The 22,518-nt window shown below is 41.6% G+C and overlaps 1 protein-coding gene across 2 annotated transcripts in view; it reads left to right on the plus strand.

Annotated features, from left to right (window-relative positions):
- Positions 1-7,049, plus strand: part of WWP1 (WW domain containing E3 ubiquitin protein ligase 1) — a gene marked incomplete in the record, with an annotated part of 149,162 nt that extends 142,113 nt beyond the window's left edge. For both annotated transcript variants that reach the window (XM_034763223.1, XM_034763224.1), the window contains 3 exon segments: positions 2,273-2,369; positions 2,561-2,633; positions 5,089-7,049. In XM_034763223.1, coding sequence (XP_034619114.1) covers positions 2,273-2,369; positions 2,561-2,633; positions 5,089-5,188 — 270 coding nt within the window.
- Between the last annotated feature and the right edge of the window lie 15,469 nt (positions 7,050-22,518).

The raw sequence follows: 22,518 nt of genomic DNA on the forward strand, positions 1-22,518 counted from the left end.
TCACGGAAGTCACCTGACTTTCTGGGACTTTCCTTTGCCTGCAGGCACCGCCCCTACAGCTCCCATTGGCTGCAGTTCCCGGCCAATGGGAGCTGCGGAGCCAGTGCTCAGGACTGAGGCAGTGTGCAGAGCTGCCTGGCCGCGCCTCTGCCTAGGAGCTGAGAGATGGGGATGTCGCCACTTCTGTGGAGGCGTAGAGCCAAGTAGGAAGCCTGGCAGCCCTGCCCTCCCCTTACTACCCCCCCACCCCCGACACCCCCGGGCTGCCCCCTTCCCCTCAAGATTTAGTCAGGGGTATATAGTACAAGTTATGGACAGGTCACAGGCCATGAATTTTTGTTTACTGTCCATGACTTTTACTAAAAATACTCATGACTAAAACGTAGCCTTACTTATGTCCTCTACTCCTATCTTCTGACACTGCTGCGCCTCAGAGTCCTAAACAAAATCCAGCAGAATAGAGCCATGGTCATCCTAATTGCACTGACTTGGGCCAATGCAAATTTGGTTCCCCTACCTGATTTTCCTGCCATCTTGTCCAGCACTGCAGCTGCCAACTATTCCTGATCCGCTAACTCAAAATTCAGGATACATTCTTCATCTGAGCTTCACACTGCAGCCCAAGCCATGTTTTCTAGATGTCTCTCTGCGGTAGAGATCTCCTGTGTGAGAGGCTCACAAGAGGTTTTGTTGAATAGCAGAAAAGCATCAACTACAAAAACCTACCCATAGAAATGGAAGCAATTCCACCATTGGTATATCCAACAGCACTGTCCTGTCAATTTTTCCGTTTTAGATTCTCTGTTGGGTTTAAAGAATTCAGGTCTCTCTCTCTCTGAGTTCCATAGATCTTCATTTAGCAGCTATCACAGATTTCCATTCCCCTGCTGAAGGGTGGCTCACCCCACCACTTCTAGATTCATCAAAGGATTAGCTAACTTTTTCCATGTCAGAGAACCCACTCCTGTGTGGGACTTTAATTTGGTCTTCAGCTTTCTGATGAAGCCTCCCTTTGAGCCACTAGCAAAGTGTTCCCTTCTACTTGTCTATGAAGACTGCATTTTAGTTGCTATCACCTCTGCTAGGTGAAATGGTGAGCTAGGTACTTCAATGACCAATCCCCCCTTCCTGTTTTCTTTAAAGAGAAGATCTCTCTGGCTGTGTCACCCATGTTTTTACCCAAGGTGAACTTGGATTTTCATGCAACTTGGGCCAGTTTTTCACCCTTAACTTCATCTGACTAGGGAGGAAGTTGCCCTTCACATCTTAGACTTTAAGAGGGCATTGGCTTTTTGTTTGGAAAGGGGTAAACCCTTTAGGGCCCATCAGGCTTTTTGTTCTTTTTCAGACAGAATTTCTACCCAGAGACTCTCCAAATGGGTTTCCAGTTGTATCCATTCCTGATATAAGGATGCTAATATTCAACCCCCTGCTAGGATGATAACCCAATCTGTCAGATCTCAGTCTGTTTCCATCACCCTGCTGAAGAATTTACCTATTATGGAAATATGCAAAGCTGCCACATGGGCTTCGGTCCACTCCTTCTCAAAATACTGTGCCTTAGTGTACACACCTCTAGGGCAGATACTGCTTTGGTGGGACTGCAGTTCTGCAAACAGTTTTAGATCAGACTTTGAAGTAGGAGAGATTACTTATCTTGTACAGTAACTGCAATTCTTCAAGATGTTTGTCCCTGTAGTGTTCCAGTGCCCACTTTTCTTCCCTTCCATTTTGGAGTCTTGACTTGGTGATAGAGAAGGAACTGTTGAGGGTGGTTTGCCCAACACTGTGCTATATGCAGGGCATCAGGATAGCTAGGGCATATAAGCGGATCAAACAGGCACTGCTACCGAAAGCCCCCGATCAAAGGCGCACAGGGCGTATGTGCACCTGAAGTGGAGCACCCACAGGGACAAACATCTCTAAGAGTACAGTTACTGTACTCATATCCTTTGAGATTTTTTTTAAAACGTGGTATAAATTGATCTAATGTATTAGCCTGTCTACTCCCAGGTGTTGCCAGCCTTCAGTGCATAGTAGTGATATGATACCTTTGTGCCTGCAATCCAAAATCCGTGCCTTTATGTTTGCCACTATATCACTGTGCAAGATCATATATAATTCACTATATGTTATTCTCTTCAGGTTTGTTATGGAATCACAGCTTTCCAAGTATCTTGTTCCTACATGTTTTGTATTATTTTTCTCTAGCCGTATTAGCATAGTAATATTCAATTTTGTTTTAAAGTAATCCTGAATTTCTGTTGCCTAGTTTGTAAAAGACACAGACAATGAGGTTCGCATGCGACTGCTGCAATTTGTCACTGGTACTTGTCGGTTACCACTGGGAGGTTTTGCTGAGCTCATGGGTAAGTATAATGCCCCTGAACTATACTATTGCAATCTATACATATTATGTTTATTCTGAACAAGTGGAAATCTTTTGCTCATTTCTTAATCCTACATTTCATCTAGCATTAGCATACATTAATAAATATACTACACTATTACTGGTTTAAAAACAACATTTAATTTAATCTCATGTGTTTTCTTGATTCAGGAAGTAACGGTCCTCAGAAATTCTGCATTGAAAAAGTTGGCAAGGAAACCTGGTTACCGAGAAGTCATACTTGGTAAGTTTTAATATTGAAACAGTGAATAAATGTTAGCTAACTTTGTATCTGTTGTTCTTCTTCATTAATGTAGTTTAAGACCATCTGTCTTGCACCTATGGTATACAGTAACAGTTGATTCAATTGTAAGCTAATTTGGGTTACTTGCCTCAACCTACAATTTTTGTCCCTGACTCCCATCTGTTGCTTGATTTAGAATGGCTGGGCTAGTGACTTTCCCACTTCTGAAAATGTCTCTATTTTCCCTTGTTTTTAATTTCAGTTTTGTATTCTATCTGTATTTTTATATTGTTTTTATTTTGGATAGTTTCAGATACTTTAGAGTTATAAGATAAAACCCCTTATTTTACTCACTCTCTCACACGCACGCATGCGCGCACACACGCATACACTATTTTTGCTTCAAAGAGCAAGTCATTGTTTCTGCTACATAGCTAAGTTAGTATTGGAGTCAGTTGTCGTGATATTTCATGACAGTGTAACTTTCTGAAAATATGTGTGCAAAATGCCACCAAGACCCTTATAAAGTGATTGGAACCCCCACAAACATTCAGAACTTCAAATAGCATCCTAGAATCTGAATTCCTATCCAATTGGCTCTCTTCAGTCCCCACTGCCTTACCCCATGTGAACCCAGGCTCCCTGTACCTGTTATACTTCTGTGGTGGAGAGAGTGATTGTGGGCAGCTAGTAGGACTGTTTCTTCTTCTGGCATCTTGGTGGGAGCATATACAACTTTTTCTGTCACTTGTTGCGAGGCTCCCCCATCCTATTATTTTTCCCTGCGTGGTGGTATTTCTTTGAATGGGTCTTTGTGGAAGTTGAAGATGTTTCCTCCCTGCTTGTGGTAGCCAACAGGGTCCCTGTAGTATAGCAGAAGAAGCAGTCTTAGCATTGCCAGCAACAGTCTCTAATGGTCAGAGGTGAGAATTTCAGGAGAAGAAATGTTTCCAGGTGCAACTACATGGAATAGATAAGGAAAATACGCTGTTTTCCCACTCATGCCAGAATTATTAACAGATATATCAAATGAAGAAGACATCAGCTTTTCATAACAGATGTTTTAAATTGATCTATTAGAGTTCCTCTATAGTCGTCCCTTTTTCTTCTCTAAAAGTTCAAGGAAGGCTGGAAGAGTAAGGCCATGTCTACACTATGAAGACAATAGGGGTATTATCACAGTGCTGTAGCTATGCCATCATAACCCCATAGTGTAGACGCAGCCTACAGCAAAAGAAGGGTTTTATCAGTTACTATAGGAACATCACCTCCCTGAGCAATGGTAGCTAGGCCAACAGAAGCATTCTCCTGTTGATTTAGCTGCATCTACACCAGGGGCTAGGTCAGCATAGCTATGGCACTTGGGATTTTCAGTGTAGACTAGGCCTCAGGCTACGTCCTCACTACGGGGGGGGGCTCGATTTAAGATACGCAAATTCAGCTACGCAAATAGCGTAGCTGAATTCGATGTATCGGAGCCGACTTACCCCGCTATGAGGACGGTGGGAAATTTACCTCCGCGGCTCCCCTGTCGACGGCGCTTACTCCTACCTCCGCTGGTGGAGTAGAAGCGTCGATTCGGGGATCGATTGTCGCGTCCCGACGAGATGCAATAATTCGATCCCCGAGAGATCCATTTCTACTCTCCGATTCAGGCGGGTAGTGTAGACCTGCCCTTAGACTCATCCATTTTACTTTTCAGACTTGATTATCTTAAAATCATTCTCTTATCCATTTTTTAGTGAACCTTCTCTAACCAAAAAATGTGAGACTCCTTATGAGTTTTTCTATATGTTACGCTATATGAAATAGGAAATATTTGATCAGATTATAGTTTCTCCATTGAAAGAACATGAGGGTGACATGAGGATTAGTTAACAGTTTAACTTCAGACATGGCAAAAAGATTGAATAAAAGCAGCTTCCAGATACTTTTAGTTCTACTTTAAAGCTATGTGTATAGTTTAGCTTTCAAAGAACCCTCCTATGACTAAATAAATCACCCCTTTCAGGAAGAATGGTTCACATGAGTGTATACTGTGCTCTGAATATACTCAAAGAAACCTTTATTAACCAAACTGGAGTTGTATGCACTTGAACCACATACACTTTATAAAGGTCAAGATAATTTTGGGGGAAATATTATCATTGCATCTGTACGGGATTTTCATTAAGTATCTAAAAGCACTTAAAATGAATAATCCCTAGTAAAGCAGAGTGTGTAAGTGACTTGCCCAATATTACACAGTCAGTGAGAGCCAAACTCCTGATTCCCATTCCTGTGTTCTGACCCATAGATCAGAGTATGTAAAACTTCTGTCTGTAACCATTTAGTTTTGCAATATTCTTAAAAGCAAAAGTGTAATTACACAAAATATTCTAAATGGGATTTAAACAAATTTATAAAACTTTTCTTTTTCCTCCTCTTTCCCCATCCCCTCTTCTGTTTTGTTCAGTTTTAATCGTTTGGATCTGCCTCCATATAAAAGCTATGAACAGCTGAAAGAGAAGCTGCTCTTCGCAATTGAAGAAACAGAGGGATTTGGTCAAGAGTAGAAGTGACTTCTTGTCAAAGAGGATATATTGCATTATTAAAATGCCCAGCCAACTAAAATTGCACACTTAGTTGTATATAAGCTGTTTGTTCTGTACAGTTATGTTTCTGGAACTCTAAAGTATATATGTTCTCCGTTCTTCCACAGAGATATGCAAAACAGTTTAGCTGTGTCTAGTTTATTTATTGCCCCTTCAAAAGACTGACCAGGAAAAAACAAACAAACCATAAATTCTGAAAGCAGACAAATGACTTTATTTATATATATATAAAAATATATATATATACACAGACACTCTCTCTCCCCCTTCCCCCCACTCCCCACCCCCCATAGTGGGCTCTAGTTTTATAGAGCTATAAGTGTATGAAACATAGCAGTCATTCTAAAGGACCTGGGGATTTGCTTTATCTTGGCTTTATTATACAGAAAAATGTGCAAATTGCTCTGTCTTCTCACCTTATGCAACATCTCCAAGATTGTTTTATTGCATGGCTGTTCTAAAAGGTGTTAAAAGCTTAGGCCAAATGTATCCTAAGTATGTAGAAAAATGCTGCTGGCTTTTTGAGATGACAGAATGCCAAATTCTGTCAGTTCAGGTTTTTTTTTTAAATACTTACAATATCCTCACTACTACATTGATGTAGCCAAGGTCATGAATAACACCTTGATTACTTGCACAAGAGTCATGTACAGTAAGATGAATGTGATTAATGTTAAAAGCGATTGGTGCCACTATTCTGACTTATTGTAGGAACTGAACAGAATATTTTAATTCATGAGCAGCATTGAAATTTGTTTACATAATAACTTGGATTATTACCAAGAGGATGTTGGGTAATCTTTAAAGAATAAAAGAGAAACTCTAACACATTCTCTCTTGGTCTGGTGTCTTACAGGTTTTTTTTTTTTTTTTTGTTACATCTGTGTATTTTAAAATTTCACAAGATAAACTAATGTAATTTGAGATTTAAGAATACATGAAAGGTAATGTGAATTTTTGCTGCTTTTATGTTCATGTTCAGTTTTGGTTATGGATCTAGAGAACCCAAATGGAACGACAGTTACATAAGCTTTGCACATTAAACTAATAATTTTCTATTAGTATTAAATATTTTCATCCCCTTTAAGTTCATGTAAAAATTCAGGTGTACCTGAATTAAATAAGTATACCTAGATCTTGTCATTCTTTTTCATAGGCAGAGTTTTGGGTTTTTTTGTTCTAAATGCACAAGAATATAAAATCTTTTTTTTTTCAGTATTGAGGGCATTTTCTGAACTGCAAAGATGTAACAAATTATAGAATCTTATTGATGTGAATTATATTAAATGCTACTTTTAGCAAACTGTGCTTCCTTATTATAGAGTAAGAACATTTTAAAAATTACCATTTGTACCATGCTTTCAGTATTCACTGTAAATTCCATTAAATTTAACTTATACAAAATTTTGTACACACATAAAACTGATTTCTTAGAATGTGATTAAAACATTTCTGTAACATATCTATCGTATTGCACTGTTAAAAGCATAAATGCCGAAAAATATTGCTATATCTGTTCTTGTATGTTATCAATATAGCAATTGAATTCTACCAAAATTTTATTTTTCTATATATTGGATTGTGTTATGCTTTGTTATTCAAAATGCACAATTTACTGGGGAACTGTTAACTTGTAAATGGCTTTGATAAAAGCTGTGATCTGATTGGCTCAATGTACTTCTATCATATATTATTTACTACTCCTACATGCACCAGGACTTTTCATCACTTAAGTTACTCTGCCACTCTACACAAAGAAACATGAACTATTTTCATGAATTATGTGGTACGTTAATAAATCAAAGGTTTGAGTTCACCCAAATTATAAGTGATGTATGGCAATTAAATTGGAGGGAGCTAAAAATTATTTCAGAGCCTGGAGAACTAAGTATTTGTGATTTGCCTAAATAACATCTAAGAGAGTTAAGTATAGTAAAGTTGAACCTTATTAATTTGCACTAATGAATGACTGTGTGACCCACTCCAAATTCTGAATCTAATGAATCTGTAAGTAAAGACATTAAAAAGCAAGGACAGCACATCACAAAATGTACCTTGTTCATTATTTTGACAACTGTAGTTGTCTCCCAACCCCACAAAAATCTTAATCAAAGAAAAGGATAAGTAATGAAGGGACAACAGAACAAGCCTCAGCCAAGATTACACATAATAGGGATAAGAAGACATCAAGGCCTCCCTTCTCTCATCCTAACATGCTCCATGATAAATTATCATTATAATGAATAAAGTAAAAAAGGAGTAAATAAAACAAATATTGACCCTCTCCAAGAACAATGGCAATTAAAAAATCCTTTATAATAAGAAAACATTTATCAGTACAGTAGCAGGAACTCAGGTAGCACTGATGCAATGCAAACTGCAGGCAGCTTGTAAAGAATAGCTATATCACAAGCACCTTTCATTTTGCTTATAGTTCTTAACTGTACTGCATTATGTAGTACATAACACATTGTATTGGATAGGTGGAGGGAGATGAATTTCTCCTCCCTTTTTTTTCGTTGGGAAAGAGGAAGTGAGTGGAAGAGCTTGTGAGTGAAGAAGATGAGCTGCCAGGAGATTTCAAGCAGAGGAGAAAGGAAACAGAATGGAGCCAATACCACTTTCTCAGGAGCTGGTCCTTAGCGACTGGTCTCTTTCTGATCCCTTTTTTCCCTTCCTGTGAAAATGTTATCAACTTTGCTCCCACCTTTCCTTATCTACCTGCAGTCTCCTGTTGGTGCCTGGGTAGCTCTCCTCCTCTCACAGGTCTCTCTGCTCCTTGGTAGGGTGAGAAAGAGGTTACCGGAGCAGGAAGGAAGATTCTGGGCAGCAGGACCATGACCAGCTGGGAGGGCCCAACCAGCAGTAACTGGGAGGGACTTTGTGTATGGGAGGAATTTTTTGTGTACGTAGTCAGGGAGAGGGGGTGCATGAATAGTATTAGTATGCTGCTTTGATTGAATTGGGGTCATCATCCCTGAAACCTCCAGCATCCTGATCAAGAACTCTCCCACACCTGGGCCCCAAATGACCAACATGTGGAATATTTCGAGTGCTTGCTCATGTCTATTCCATATTTAGGTGTGTGTGCTCGCCACATGCACTGGTGCTGGAAGTTTTTCCCTCAGTGGTAGCCGTAGGGGACCGGCTCTGGCACCTTCTGGAGTGGCGCGCACATGCCGTGGTATAAAGGGTGTTGCTGACTCCCCCCACCCTCAGTTCCTTCTTGCCGCCAGTGATGGTGCTGGAATTTCTGCTGCTTTGGCTAGCCTTTGTACATAGTTAACAGTTTCTCTTAGTGTGTTGGTGTTTTACTTGGTTGGTCCCGAAAGGAACTTAGCCTAGGGACGGGGCATGCCCTGGTCCCTAGGCTTTAAGCCCTGCAATCGCTGCAAGAAACCGATGCCCATCAGTGATCTGCATAATAGTTGTTTAAGATGTCTCGACGAGTCACATATAAGTGACAAGTGCCGTATTTGCAAGTCCTTCAAACCGCGGTCTAAGAAGGAGAGAGACTTCTGTCTCAAAGCGCTCCTAATGGAGTCGGCTGTAACTCTGGCACCAGAGCAGTCGAGGTCCGACTCTGTCCCGAGCACTGCAGCATCAGTGTGGAGTGCCCCACCGGTGCCATTGATGGACCAGTGTTAGTCCCCAGCACCTGCCAAGCAGCAAAAGAAAAACTGGGAGAGGAAGATCTCCTGTATCCCACAAGGGGAAGGAGAGGACAGGAGGGGAGCTAAGGCCCGAGGAAGATGGCTCGATACCTCCTACCAGGAGTCGGGTCCCAGCTCAGGTCGAGCGGTCCAGCTTCCCCAACCCATGCCTGCCACACCGGAGGGGGACGGGGGCCTTTGTCAGTTAGAGATCCCGTCGACCCCTGAGGCCCTGCAGGTAGCACAGGATATCCTGGTGCTACTGGTGCCGCCCACACCAGCTACAGCGTAACCTTGGTCTAGGGGTAACCCTTCCTTGGGACTTTCCTATAGGTCCCCGTCTCATCAGCATCGCTCTCCATCAGCATTGGCCTCCATCATCCCCTTCCTGGATCCGTGAGACTGGTATGCTGCCTTCAACTTGAAGGACACGTACTGTCCTATAGCGATCTTCCAAGGACACAGACGCTTCCTGCGTTTCATGGTGGGATCGGACCACTACGAGTTAGCGGTTCTCCCTTTCAGCCTAGCGACAGCACCAAGGGTGTTTACCAAGTGCATGCCAGTGGTAGCAGCTTACCTCAGGCGTCAAGGTATTCAAATATATCCGTATTTCAACGACTGGCTGGTCAAAGGCCGCTCCAGGTCTCAAGTCCAATGGGACGTCGCAGTGCTACAGGTCACATGCTGGTCCTGGGCTTGTTGGTGAAGAACAAGAAGTCAACCTTAATTCCGGTGCAAAGGATAGAGTTAATTGGAGTGATGCTTGACTTCACCTGCACCAGAGCTTTCCTGCCACAGGAGAGGTTCCAGACGATGGTGGACCTCATCGCAGGGGTCTCTGCATTTCCTCTAACCATGGCTCGGGTATGTCTGTGTTTGCTGGGCCACATGGCAGCATGTACCTACATCGTCCGCTATGCAAGGCTCAGAATGTGACCCTTGCAGCACACTGATGGACCTAGCGGCGACCGCTTCCTGGTCCCTTTCCAATCGACCAAATCTGATCTCACAAGATCATGGGTGCCTCCTACACCCCAACCTTGCCTCCCTCCACCTCATGGTGTGGATGCTGCATGGTTGAACCCGGAGAAGCGGGTCTGCTCTACATGGTCCAGCAAGTCCTCCTGGAAAGCAGGCAGCCTTCCACCAGAGCAACCTACCTGGCCAACTGGACAAGGTTTTCCCACTGAGTGTCTGAGTGTAGCATCTCTCTGTCGCACTCCTCCTTACAATCTGTCTTAGATTACCTGCTTCATTTTAAGAACCAAGGTCTGGCCCTCTCTTCTGTCAGGATGCACCTTGCGGCCATCTCCACTTTCTACCCGCCAATCCAAGGTAAGATGGTGTTCTTGCACGACATGTTGATCAGATTCCTGAGAGGCCTCGAGAGGCTCTTCCTGCCAGTCCGGGCTCCTATCCCACAGTGGGACCTTAACTTGGTTCTTTCTAGGCTCATGGGCCTGTCCCCTATGGGCTCCTGCTCCCTTTCCCACCTGTCATGGAAGGTCGCTTTCCTTGTGGCAATAACATCGGCGAGATGAGTGTCGGAGATTAAAGCTCTGACATTGGAGCCAATGTCTACAAGGACAAAGTTCAACTGCGACCCCATCCGGCCTTTCTGCCAAAAGTGGTGTCTTCCTTCCATGTCAACCAGGACATCTTCCTCCTGGTGTTTGGTCCCAAATTGCACACCACTAGTAAAGAAAGGAGGCTGCTCGCCCTGGAGGTCAGATGTGCCCTGGCATTTTACCTGGAGCGTACAAGCCCTTCCGCAGGTCAACCCAGCTCTTAATCATTATAAGCGGACAGGATGAAGGGCCTTCCGGTGTCCTCGCAGAGGATTTCCAACTGGATCACCTTCTGGATCACCTCCTTCCAAACTGGCACAGGTCCCATTGCCACTGATCATGAGGGCCCATTCGACCAGGCATCCTCAGTGTCCCTCCTGGCGGACAGTCCCATCCAGGACATTTGCAGAGCCGCGACGTGGTCTTCAGTTCACATGTTCACAGCGCATTATGCCATCACTCAGCATGCCAGAGATGACACTGGGTTCAGCAGAGCTGTGTTGCAATCTACACGTCCATGAACTCCTACCCGCTTCTGTTGCTACCGCTTGGGAGTCACCTAATATGGAATGGACATGAGCAAGCACTCGAAGAAGCAAAGACAGTTACCTGTCCCATAACTGATGTTCTTTGAGATGTGTTGCTCATGTCCATTCTATGACATGCCCTCCTTCCCCACTATCAGAATTTCCAGCAAGAAGGAACTGAGGGCGGGGGCAGCTGGCGGCGCCCCTTATACTGCGGAATGTGTGCGCCACTCCAGAGGGCGCCAGAGCCAGTCCCCTACAGATACCACTGAGAGAAAAACTTCCGGCACCAGTGCATGTGGCAAGCACACACACCTAATATGGAATGGACATGAGCAACACATCTCGAAGAATACCAGTTACAGGACAGGTAACTGTCTTTTTTGGTGTTTCACTATGGCAATTGTTTGACTATAAAACCTGTTTGTATTAGATTCCTACAATGAGAAAACATCCTTTAACTAGCTTTGCAACCTATAACTGTGGATAAAGGAGGTGTGCCTAGTGGATAGAGCACTGGACTGGAACTCAGGAGATCTAGATTCTGTTCCTGGCTCTGCCACTGGGCTGCTGGGTGACCTTGAGCAAGTCACTTTCCCCTTTGTGTTCCTCAGTGTCTCCATTTGTAATCTGGGGTAATCATGCTAATTTTTCGAGTGTCCTTTGTGTATTCCACTCCTGGGATTCCCCAGCCAGGTGCAGCAAGATGATGGAGACTTCTAGTAGCAGTGCCCGTTAGGTGCGTCTCACCTCTTCCCTGCACCCACAGCATGAGAGCATGCTTTAGAAGGGACATTGGCGCCACTTCTTCCTCAGTTTCTTCCGAACTGCAGCTTTAGGATGTGAACCACCTTTGGTCCATTAGAACCGTAATAGAAAAGTGCCTTAGATTAGTTGTATTAAAAAAATTATTTATTAGAGTTGTCAATTAATTGCAGTTAACTGATGCGATTCATTCAAAAAAAATTAATTGCGATTAAAAAAATTAATTGCGATTAATTGCAGTTTTAATCACACTGTTAAACAATAGAATAGTAATTGAAATTTATTAAATATTTTGGATGTTTTTCTGCATTTTCATATATGTTGTATTCTGTGTTGTAACTGAAACCAAAGTGTATATTATTTTGGATTACAAATACTTCCACTATAAAAAGAAATAGTATTTTTCAGTTCATCTCATACAAGAACTGTAGTGCAATCTCTTTGTCGTGAAAGTGCAACTTACAAATGTAGATTTTTTTTGTTTGTTATATAACTGCACACCAAAACAAAACAATGTAAAACTTTAGAGCCTACAAGTCCACTCAGTCCTACTTCTTGTTCAGCCAATCACTAAGACAAACAAGTTTGTTTACATTTACAGGAGATAATGCTGCCCTCTTCTTATTTACAATGTCACCAGAAAGTAAGAACGGGCATTTGCATGGCACTTTTTGTAGCCAGCATTGCAAGGTATTTACACTGCAGATATGCTAAACATGCATATGTCCCTTCATGCTTCAGCCACCATCCCAGAGGACATAATTCCATGCTGATGAGGCTCATTTAAAAAAAAAAAAAAAAAAAAAAAAAGTGTTCAATTTGTGACTGAACTCCTTGGGGGAGAATCTGAAGTGCTTTCCAAAATCTGAGAGGGACGATGTGTGTAGCATGCTTTCAGAAGTCTTAAAAGAGTAACGCTCCAATGCGGAAACTAGACAACCCGAACCACCAAAAAAGAAAATCAACCTTCTGCTGGTGGCATCTGACTCAGATAATGAAAATGAGCATGTGTCGGTCCATACTGCTTTGGATTGTTATCAAGCAGAACCTGTGATCATGGATGCATGTCCCCTGGCACAGTGGTTGAAGCATGAAGGGACATATGAATCTTTAGCGCATCTGACACGTAAATATCTTGCAATGCCAGCTACAATAGTGCTATGAGAACACCTGATCTCACTTTCAGGTGACCGTGTAAACAAGAAGCAGGCAGCATTATCTCCTGCAAATGTAAACAAACTTGTTTGTCTGAACAATTGGCTGAACAAGAAGTAGGCCTGAGTGGACTTGCAGACTCTAAAATTTTACATTTTTATTTTTAATGCAGTTTTTTTACATAATTCTACATTTGTAAGTTCAACTTTCATGATACAAGTACTGTGGTGCAATCTCTTATTAGGTGAATTGAAAAATACTATATTTTGTTTTATTACAGTGTAAATACTTGTAATCAAAAATAAATATAAAGTGAGTACTGTCCACTTTGTATTCTGTGTTGTATAAACATCCAAAAATACTTAAATGGTATTCTATTATTATTTAACAATGTGATTAATCACGATTAATTTTTTAATTGCTTGACAGCCCTATTAATTATGGTTAGTTATAGTTAAGCTACTTAGTATAAGTTTAATACAGTTTGTAATTGGTAGTTGATAAGAATTATTTATTGTCATGGCGGAAGCCACTGTGAAGAAACACAGCTTCAAAAACGGCATCATGTCCAGTGCTCTTCCCATCTTTGGATACACACATCCAATGCCTAAAATACTTGGGCAAAAATCACTCACCAGCATGCAGTCAGATAGGCAGTACATTCACTCCTCTTGCCAGGAAGGAGAGACAAAATAGACTACAGTGTCTTCTATTACAAGAGGCCTTATCCGATAGCTCGAAGGGATCTGAAGATAAAAGTAGGAGACCAGAATCGGCTCTCACCAGGGTCTAGTTCCAAATCAACTGTAGTCCTGGTATCCAGATTTTCAACTCTGACTTTTGTCACAATACAGTCCTTATCAGCCCTGGATCCAGACAAACATCCTAAGGATCTACAGAAAGTGTCAGGAGCATCTACCCCAGTTCCATGGAAGACCAAACTAAACCATATCTCCAGCGGCTCCTCGGATCACAAGTCCTAGATCCGAAGTTTAAAGACTCAGGACCTCAAGATGGATCCAAGAATATGGATCTGAAGCTGAGGCTTCCAGATCCATTCGGGAAAAGCCAACAACATGCAATAAAGGTTCCAGCTCAAGTTCCTCTTTGGATCTGATAGTATCGTGTTTCCCACTTAACAAAAGACCGAGGCAAGAAGTGCAGCAAGAGAGGTCTCTGGAGTTGTTACCACTACTATCTCAAAACCCTACAGGGCCAAAAAGGGAAGACCTTTTCTCCACCTTCTCCGTTTGGCTTACTTACACTGCAGATCTCACCAGTGGCTTTGATATCAGATGGAAATCAGGTTGAACTGGATCCAGTGATTATGCTGAAGAAACAGTCTTGTCCCAAGCAAAGTTTTCATGCATGAGCTAATACCAGATTCCTAGTGTATGCTTCAGGGGATATGATACCAGCTTGAGGAAGCTGAAAGGACTGGCTTATGCCTCCTGTGATGTCCTCGTTGTACTGGCCAACTCCTTCTCTACCCTTACCAGACTAGAAAGTGGAAAACTCTGGTCCCAGTGCACCCTCCATCACATTTTATGGATCTAAGAGGTTCAGACCCTCTGGGCATGGATAGGAGTTGCACAATGCTCCTCCACACACTTAGAACAGGAGGTATTCTCAGAAGACGATTACCAGGAGAGACCTCCACAGGATGACTTTCAACATAATGTTGTAGAGAGGCAGAGTGGTTCATCCCCTGATGATATCAACATAGCATCGTTTCCCTCTGAGGATGCAGTTCAGTTTCATGAATTGATTGATAGGATGGCATCAATTTTAAAATTTTCCTTTGGAGGAGACCTCACATCCAGTTTTTGATATTCTGGGATCTTCTGCCATGGCTGAAGTTTACTTGCCTGTATAACAAGGGCTTTGGCAACTGGCAAAATCCCTTTAGGCCAAACCATCTTCATGTCAACCAATCTCTTAAAAAGGTGGACAAAGTATATCAAATCTCACAGAATGGATTGTTCTTGTTTTTCTGGGTGCCCTCAGCCAAACTATTTGGTTATAGCAGCAACACTGCAAAAGTCACTATTAGGTTTTCAACCTTTGGCCCCCATGGATAAAGAGGGGGAAAACTTTAACATGCACATCCTTAAACATGTGCATAGCTAGCTACCAAGCAGTTATGGGTAGATATCAATTTCAATTATGGGAGAAGATGTCTTTCTTTACTAAACACCATTGAAAATTAATATCAGCCCTTACTAAGGAGGGATAAAAGATGGCCAAGCATGCTCTTAGGGCATCATTTTGATTGTCTCTGACAATCAGTGGCATCTGCAGTAGCTCATAAGAATGGTCATACTGGGTCAGACCAATGATCCATCTAGCCCAGTATCCTGTCTTCTGACAGTGACTGCTGCCAGATGTTTTGTAGGGAATGAACAGAACAGGGCAATTTATCAAGTGATCCATCCCCAACTTCTAGCAGGGACATCCAGAGCATGGGGTTGCATATGTGACTACTTTGGTTAATAGGCATTGATTGAGCTATCCTCCATAAACTTATCTTAATTCTTTTTTGAATTATACTTTTGGCCTTCACAACATCCCTTCCCAACAAGTTCCACAGGTTGAGAGTGCATTATTTGAAGAAATTTATGTTCTCTGTTATGATTGTTTTAAACCTCCTGCCTATTAATTTCATTGGGTGACTGCTGGCTTTTGTCTTCTGTGAAAGGGTAAGTAACACTTTTTTTTCTCCACACCATTCATGATTTTATAGACTTCTATCAATCCCCCTTCCCCAAAATTAGTCATCTGTTTTCTAAAATGAACAGTCCCAGACTTTAATCTCTCCTCAAATGGAAGCTGCTCCATACCCCTAATCATTTTTGTTGCCCTTCTCTGTACCCTTTCCTATTCTAATATATCTTTTGTAAGATGAGGTGACCAGAACTGCTTGCAGTATTCAAGGTGTGGGCATACCATGGATTTATCTAGTGGCATGATATTTTCTGTCTGTTTTTAATCTATCCCCTTTCCAATGGTTCCTAACTTTTTTGACTACTGCTGCACATTGAGCAAATGGTTTTTCAGAGACTCTCCACAATGACTCCAAGATTTTTCTTGAGTGGTAACAGCTAATTTAGACCCCATCATTGTGTATATGTAGTTGGGATTGTTTTCCAATGTGCATTACTTTGCATTTATCCACATTGAATTTCATCTGCCATTTTTTTGTCTAGTCACCCAGTTTTGTGAGGTCCTTTTGTAACTCTTTACAGTCTGCTTTGGATTTAACTATCTGGAGTAATTTTGTATCATCTGCAAACTTTGCCACCTCACTGTTTACCCTTTTTTCAGATCATTTCTGAATATGTTGAACAGCACAGGTCCCAGCGCAGATCCTTGAGGGACCCCGCTATTTACCTCTCTCCATTGTGAAAACTGATCATTTATTTGTACCCTGTATTTCCTATCTTATAACCAGTTACCGATCCATGAGAGAACCTTCCATCTTATCCCATGACTGCTTAGTTTGCTTAAGATCACCCTTGTTCACATGTTTGACACCCTCAAAGAATTCTAATAGATTAGTGTGGCTTGACTTCCCTTTACAAAAGCCATGTTAACTCTTGCCCAGCAAACTGTGTTCATCTGTGTGTCAAATAATTCTGTTCTTTCCTATAGTTTCAACCAGTTTGCCTGGTACTGAAGTTAGGCTTACCGGCCTATAATTGCCATGATTGCCTCTGGATCCTTTTTTAAAAATTGGCGATACATTAGCTATCCTCTAGCTAATGTAACTCTGGTACAGATTCTTATTTAAGTAATAGGTTACATACCACTGTTAGCAGTTCTGCAATTTCATATTTGAGTTCCTTCAGAACTCTTGGGTGAATACCATCTGGTCCTGGTGACTTTTATTACTGTTTAGTTTATAAATCTGTTCCAAAACCTCTATTTCCACTTCAATCTAGGACCTCAGATTTGTCACTTTAAGCGAGTGGCTGAGGTGTGGGAATCTCCCTCACATCCTCTGCAGAGAAGACTGATGCAAAGAGTTCATTTAGCTTCTCTGCACTGGCCTTGTCTTGATGAAGTGCTCCTTTAGCATCTCTTGTCTAGTGGCCTCACTAATTGTTTGTCAGGCTTCCTCTTTCTGATGTACTTTAAAAAATGCTGTTATTTTTTTGTCTTTTGCTAGATGCTCTTCAAATTATTTTTTGGCCTGCCTAATTATATGTTTACATTTGAATTGCCAGAGTTTATACTCCTTTCTATTTTCCTCAGTAGGATTTGACTTCTGATTGTTAAATGACATCTTCCCCCCTGCTCCCTTTTACCCTGTTGGTTAGCCATGGTGGCATTTGTTGGTCCTCTTGCTGGGTGTTTTTTTTTTTAATTATTATTTGGGAGGTCTACATTTATTTTGAAGATCTATTATGGTATTTTAAAATTTTCAATGCAGTTTGAAGGCATTTCACTCCTGTGACTGCTCCTTTAAATTTCCATTTAACTAGTTTCCTCATTTTTGTGTAGTTCCCCTTTTTGAAGTTATATGCTTCTGTGGTGGATTTCTTAGGTATTTCCCCCTATAAAGATGTTAAATTTAATTACATTATGGTTGCTATTACCAAGCAGTTCATCTGTATTCACTTGTTGGATCAGATTCTGTGCGCAACTTAGAACTAAATCAAGAATTGCTTCTCCCCTTGTGGATTCCAGGACTAGCTGCTCCAAGAAGCAGTCATTAATGGTGTCTAGAAATTTTATCTCGGCATTCTAGCCTGAGGTGACATGTACCCAGTCAATATGGGGATAGTGGAAATCCCCCAGTGTTACTGGGTTTTCTGTTTTTGTAGCCTAATTTCCCTGATCATTTCGCTATTACTGTCACCATCATGATCAGGTAGTCAGTAGTATGTTCCTACTGCTACACTCATTATTCAAGCATGGAATGTCTATCCATAGAGAATCTTTGGTACTTTTTGATTCACTTACGATGTTCACTATATTTCACTCTACGCTTTCTTTCACATATAGTGTCCCACAAACATGACCTCCCCTGTCATTTTTTTTTTTTATATTTTGTACCCTGGTATTACCATGGCCCATTGATTATCATCATTCCACCAAGTTTCTGTGATGTACATTATATCAATATCCTCATTTAACACCAGGTACTCAAGTTCACCCATCTTTGTATTTAGACTACTAGCAATTGTAAAATTTGTCAATATTTAGTTCTCTCTTGATGTGATGTAATTGAATGGGACTCCTTTGTTTGACTGTCTGTTTGATTTCCACTCATTCCTGTATTTTATCAAATTCTATCCTCTTCCCTCTACTAGGATATAGAATATTCCCTTTAGTAAATCCTCCCCTAAGAGATGTCTATCCAAACCATGTGCTCCTCTGCCCCTGTTGGCTTTCCCAAGCCTTTAATTTAAAAACTCCTCTGCGATTTTTTTAAATTTTACATGCCAGCAATCTGGTTCCATTTTGGTTTAAGTGGAGCCCATCCTTCCTGTATAGGCTCCTCCTTTCCCAAAAGGTTCTCTGGTTCCTAATAAACCTGAGTCCCTCCTCCCAACACCATCGTCTCATCCATTTATTGAAGCCCTGCACATGGAACTGGAAGCATTTCAGAGACTGCTACCATAGAGGTCCTTTAATCTCTTACCTAGCAGCCTAAATTTGGCCTCCAGGACCTCTTTTACCTTTCCCTATGTCATTGATACCTACAGGTACCATTACCATTGGCTCCTCCTTAGCATTGCACATATGTCTATCTAGAGGTCTCAAAAGGTCCTCAACCTTTGCACCCAGCAGGCAGTTCACCAGGAGGTTCTCCCAGTCATCACAAACCTGACTATCTATATTTCTATTTATCAAATCCCCGCTATTACCATTGCCTGCCTCTTCCTGATAACTGGGGTTTCCTCCCTTGGAAGGTTATGCTCAGTGTAAGAGGATAGCATGACTTCTGGAAGGAGGATCCCAACTGTGGGATCATTTCCCTCCACTCCAGCTTGATGTTCTCCTTCCCCGAGGCTTTCATCCTCCTCAACAGCACAGGGGCTGTGAGACTGGGGGTGGGACTGCTCTACTGTGTCACAGAATGTCTTCTTTACGTACCTCCCTGTCTCCCTTAGCTCCTCCTCTCTGTCTCCCTTAGTTCTAGAAAGACATGCTTGGTTATGTTCATCTTCTCTCCCATTTGATACAGGATCGAAATTGGCAGCCTTACTCTTTGAAGGGGATGGCCTATTAGTGCAAAAACAGATGGCACTGGGGAAACTGAAAGAGACTCAATCAACAGGAAGATCTCTCTACTCGGCCTCCTTATAGAAGATTATATACACCTGCGTTCAGATATCACAGGTAATATATTCCACTTTCTTGATCTTCCTTTTAATATAGTCTGAGGAGATGGTGTTATTATCAACAGCACCCTCAATAGTAAATGTCTTTAGATGCAAGACAGAGAGAAATCTTATAAACCTCATATGAAGACAAAGAATTCCTCAGTCAAATCATCCTTAATGAATATCAGGCCACAGGATCAAAGCTATCGACTAACATGTCAAACCTACCTTGGAAAACCCCATCTATGATTTTGGAGGCCATCTGTCCCAGTTTTACAATCCATGGACCACTATCAGTTTGAACAGATGGGTTTTAGATACACTAAAGGAAGACTCTACCATCCAAATCAAAGTCCTTGCTCCATGCAACCCCCCTCTCCCCATCCCCTCCCTTTTCAGGAACTCTTCCCACAATAGATTATTGACAAATGAAATACAGATTCTTCTGATCACAGGGGATATGGAACAAGTACCTCTGAACTCCAGAAACAAAGGGTTCTGTTACTTTCTAATATCCAAAAAGAATGGAGGCCTCTGACTGATGTCAGATCTCAGAGCTGTAAACAGATACATCAGGAAATTTCCATTCAGAATGCTGCCTCTGCCTCTAGTGATTCTCTCCCACTCTGCTCTAGATTGGTTCATTGCTGTCAATCTCAGAGGCATATTTCCATATCCTTCTCAGGTTATCACACTGCAAATATCTATGTTCAGAGCACTTTCAATAAGATTCTTCCATTTCTCCACTCACCCAGGGTTTTTACCAAATGTCTGGCTCTGGTAGCAGCTCATCTAAGGAAGCAGGAGGTTTTGTCTTCCCTTACTTAGGTTATTGGCTGCTGAAGTGCCCATCCAAAGAAGAAACAGAAGAAGCCATTCAGCAGAACTGTTCTCTTTTCAAACCCTTGGGTCTTATTATAAACAGGAAAAAGTCCCTACTTGTTCTGTCACAAAGGATTCTCTTCACCGGTGCAGTCTTCGACTCCTCTGAAAAAATGAGATTTTCTTCTGGAAGAGAGGTCTTTGAAAATAATTGTTACCATACAGATACTCATGCTGCAACCTTCTCAAAGGGTAATGTATTTTGAAGTCACTGGGCCTCATGGCATCCACAACATAGGTAACTCCATATGCCAGACTCAGATTGAGGACACTTCAACACTGGCTTATGAAGAATTTGAAGCCCAGTAGGGACAGTATGTGACAAACACTCCCAGTACCAAATGATTTTTGGCTTTTTGTAAAATGGTGGTTGCATCCACAGAATGTCCTCAAAGGTATATCGTTCAACCCATCTCCTCCTACAGATGCATCCAAGATTGGTTGGGGGGCACACCTTCACAGGCTTGTAGTTTTGTGGTCTTTGCAGTTCCAAAGAATCTCTCTTGCACATGAATGTGCTAGAGCTTAGGGCGATCCATTTAGCTCTCAAGGTGCTTATTCAAATGAACAAATAATGGGATGCTCAAATGACTCAACTATGCCACGAAGCAATACAATTTGGGGTCTGGTGCATTCCATTCAACTTTTATCCAATCTTAGCATATGCACAACGTATTTCAGGTGGCATGTGACCAGGATTCATCACTGAATTTGGTTCGTTGGTTGGATCATTAGCTTCCCTGGCCTTGGCCAGATACTGACAGGGAGTGCGACATGAATGCTGAGCCATGCCCCCATTTAATTGCTTTACATGTTGCAAGAGAACACAATGAGGTTGCGTATTGTCTCAGCAGAGTCTCTTCACAGATGCATGAGTGGTCTCTAAAGGATTCAGTAATATAGACTATCTTCAACTATTGGGGGTTTCCAGTTGTAAATCTGTTTGCCACCAGACTCAATGTGAAATCTCCCTGGTTTTGCTCAAGAGCAGATGCATTACTCTTAGATTGAGGAAAGGGTCTTGTATGCATTTCCCCAGTTCCCTCTAATTCACAAAGTTCTAAAGAAAATAAAACAAGATTCCATCCGGATTATCTTAATTGCTCCAGCATGGCTGAGACAACAGTGGTACACCGAGCTACTCCATTTATCCACAAAAAGAAGAACAGGAGTACTTGTGGCACCTTAGAGACTAACAAATTTATTAGAGCATAAGCTTTCGTGGACTACAGCCCACTTCCAGTAGTCCACGAAAGCTTATGCTCTAATAAATTTGTTAGTCTCTAAGGTGCCACAAGTACTCCTGTTCTTCTTTTTGCGGATACAGACTAACACGGCTGCTACTCTGAAACCTTCCATTTATCCAGTGGCAAACACAAGTGGCTGCAGTTGTCAACAGATGTACTATCACAACAGGAGGAGAAAGTCTCACATGACTACATCTAATAACTTGGATGATAGGACTTTGAGAGAACTAGAAAAATCATGTTTCACTGAGGTTCAGCGAATTCACATTAATGCTAGAAAACCTTCTACCCTGGAGAAGTTATGATTTTAAATGGAAAAGATTCATAAAATGGGCAGCTAATAGAAATGTGGACCCAGTTTCAGCCCCTACTCAACTGATCTTGGTATATCTGCTGCACTTAAAAATAGGGCCTGTCTATATCCTCTGTTAAAGCTCATCTAGCGGCTATTCCATCAGTCTGTACTCATACTAAAGGTAAATCCATTTTCTCACACAAGCTGGTGAAAAACTCTTTAAAAGGCTTATTGAATCTTTATCCTGTTTGTGACCCAATCACTACATGGAATTTGAATTTAGTATTAACTCGTTTCTTTCCCATTTGAGCTGTTACGGGATTGTTCCCTGTTTCATCTTTCTATAAAAACAGCCTTTATAACAGCAATCATTTTTGCTAGAAGAAATACTACTTTGCATAAAGACAAAATGGTTCTTAGGTCACATCCTAAATTCTTTCCAAAGTAGTTTCTGAGTTCCATGTTAATCAGAGTATAAATTTACCTGTGTTTATCCTAAACTTCATAGAAGGGGATCCTAGATTATATTCTTTTGATGCCAAAAGAGTGCTTTCTCATTATCTAGTATGATTTTAGGTCATCTCCTAAGTTATTTGTTTCATATATCGGTGCTTTTTGAAAGGTAAAACTATTTTGGCTCAGTCCCTATCAAGGCAGGTCAGGCTTGGATTTGAAAAGTATTGTAGAGCAGCTTCTTGTTTTTCTCCAGGTCCTCTTGTGACAGATTTTCGTTATCAATCTGCCTGGAGTGTCAGGTGATCAGGCTGACGCCACAGGATCGTTTGGGGAGGAGATGACGTAATACACCAAGTGTTTAAATTTTAAAGCTTTATTAATAAAATAATAAAATACAGCAGAGAGTGC

Source organism: Trachemys scripta, chromosome 2 (assembly GCF_013100865.1).
Source record: "Trachemys scripta elegans isolate TJP31775 chromosome 2, CAS_Tse_1.0, whole genome shotgun sequence".
NCBI classification, from domain to species: domain Eukaryota; kingdom Metazoa; phylum Chordata; order Testudines; family Emydidae; genus Trachemys; species Trachemys scripta.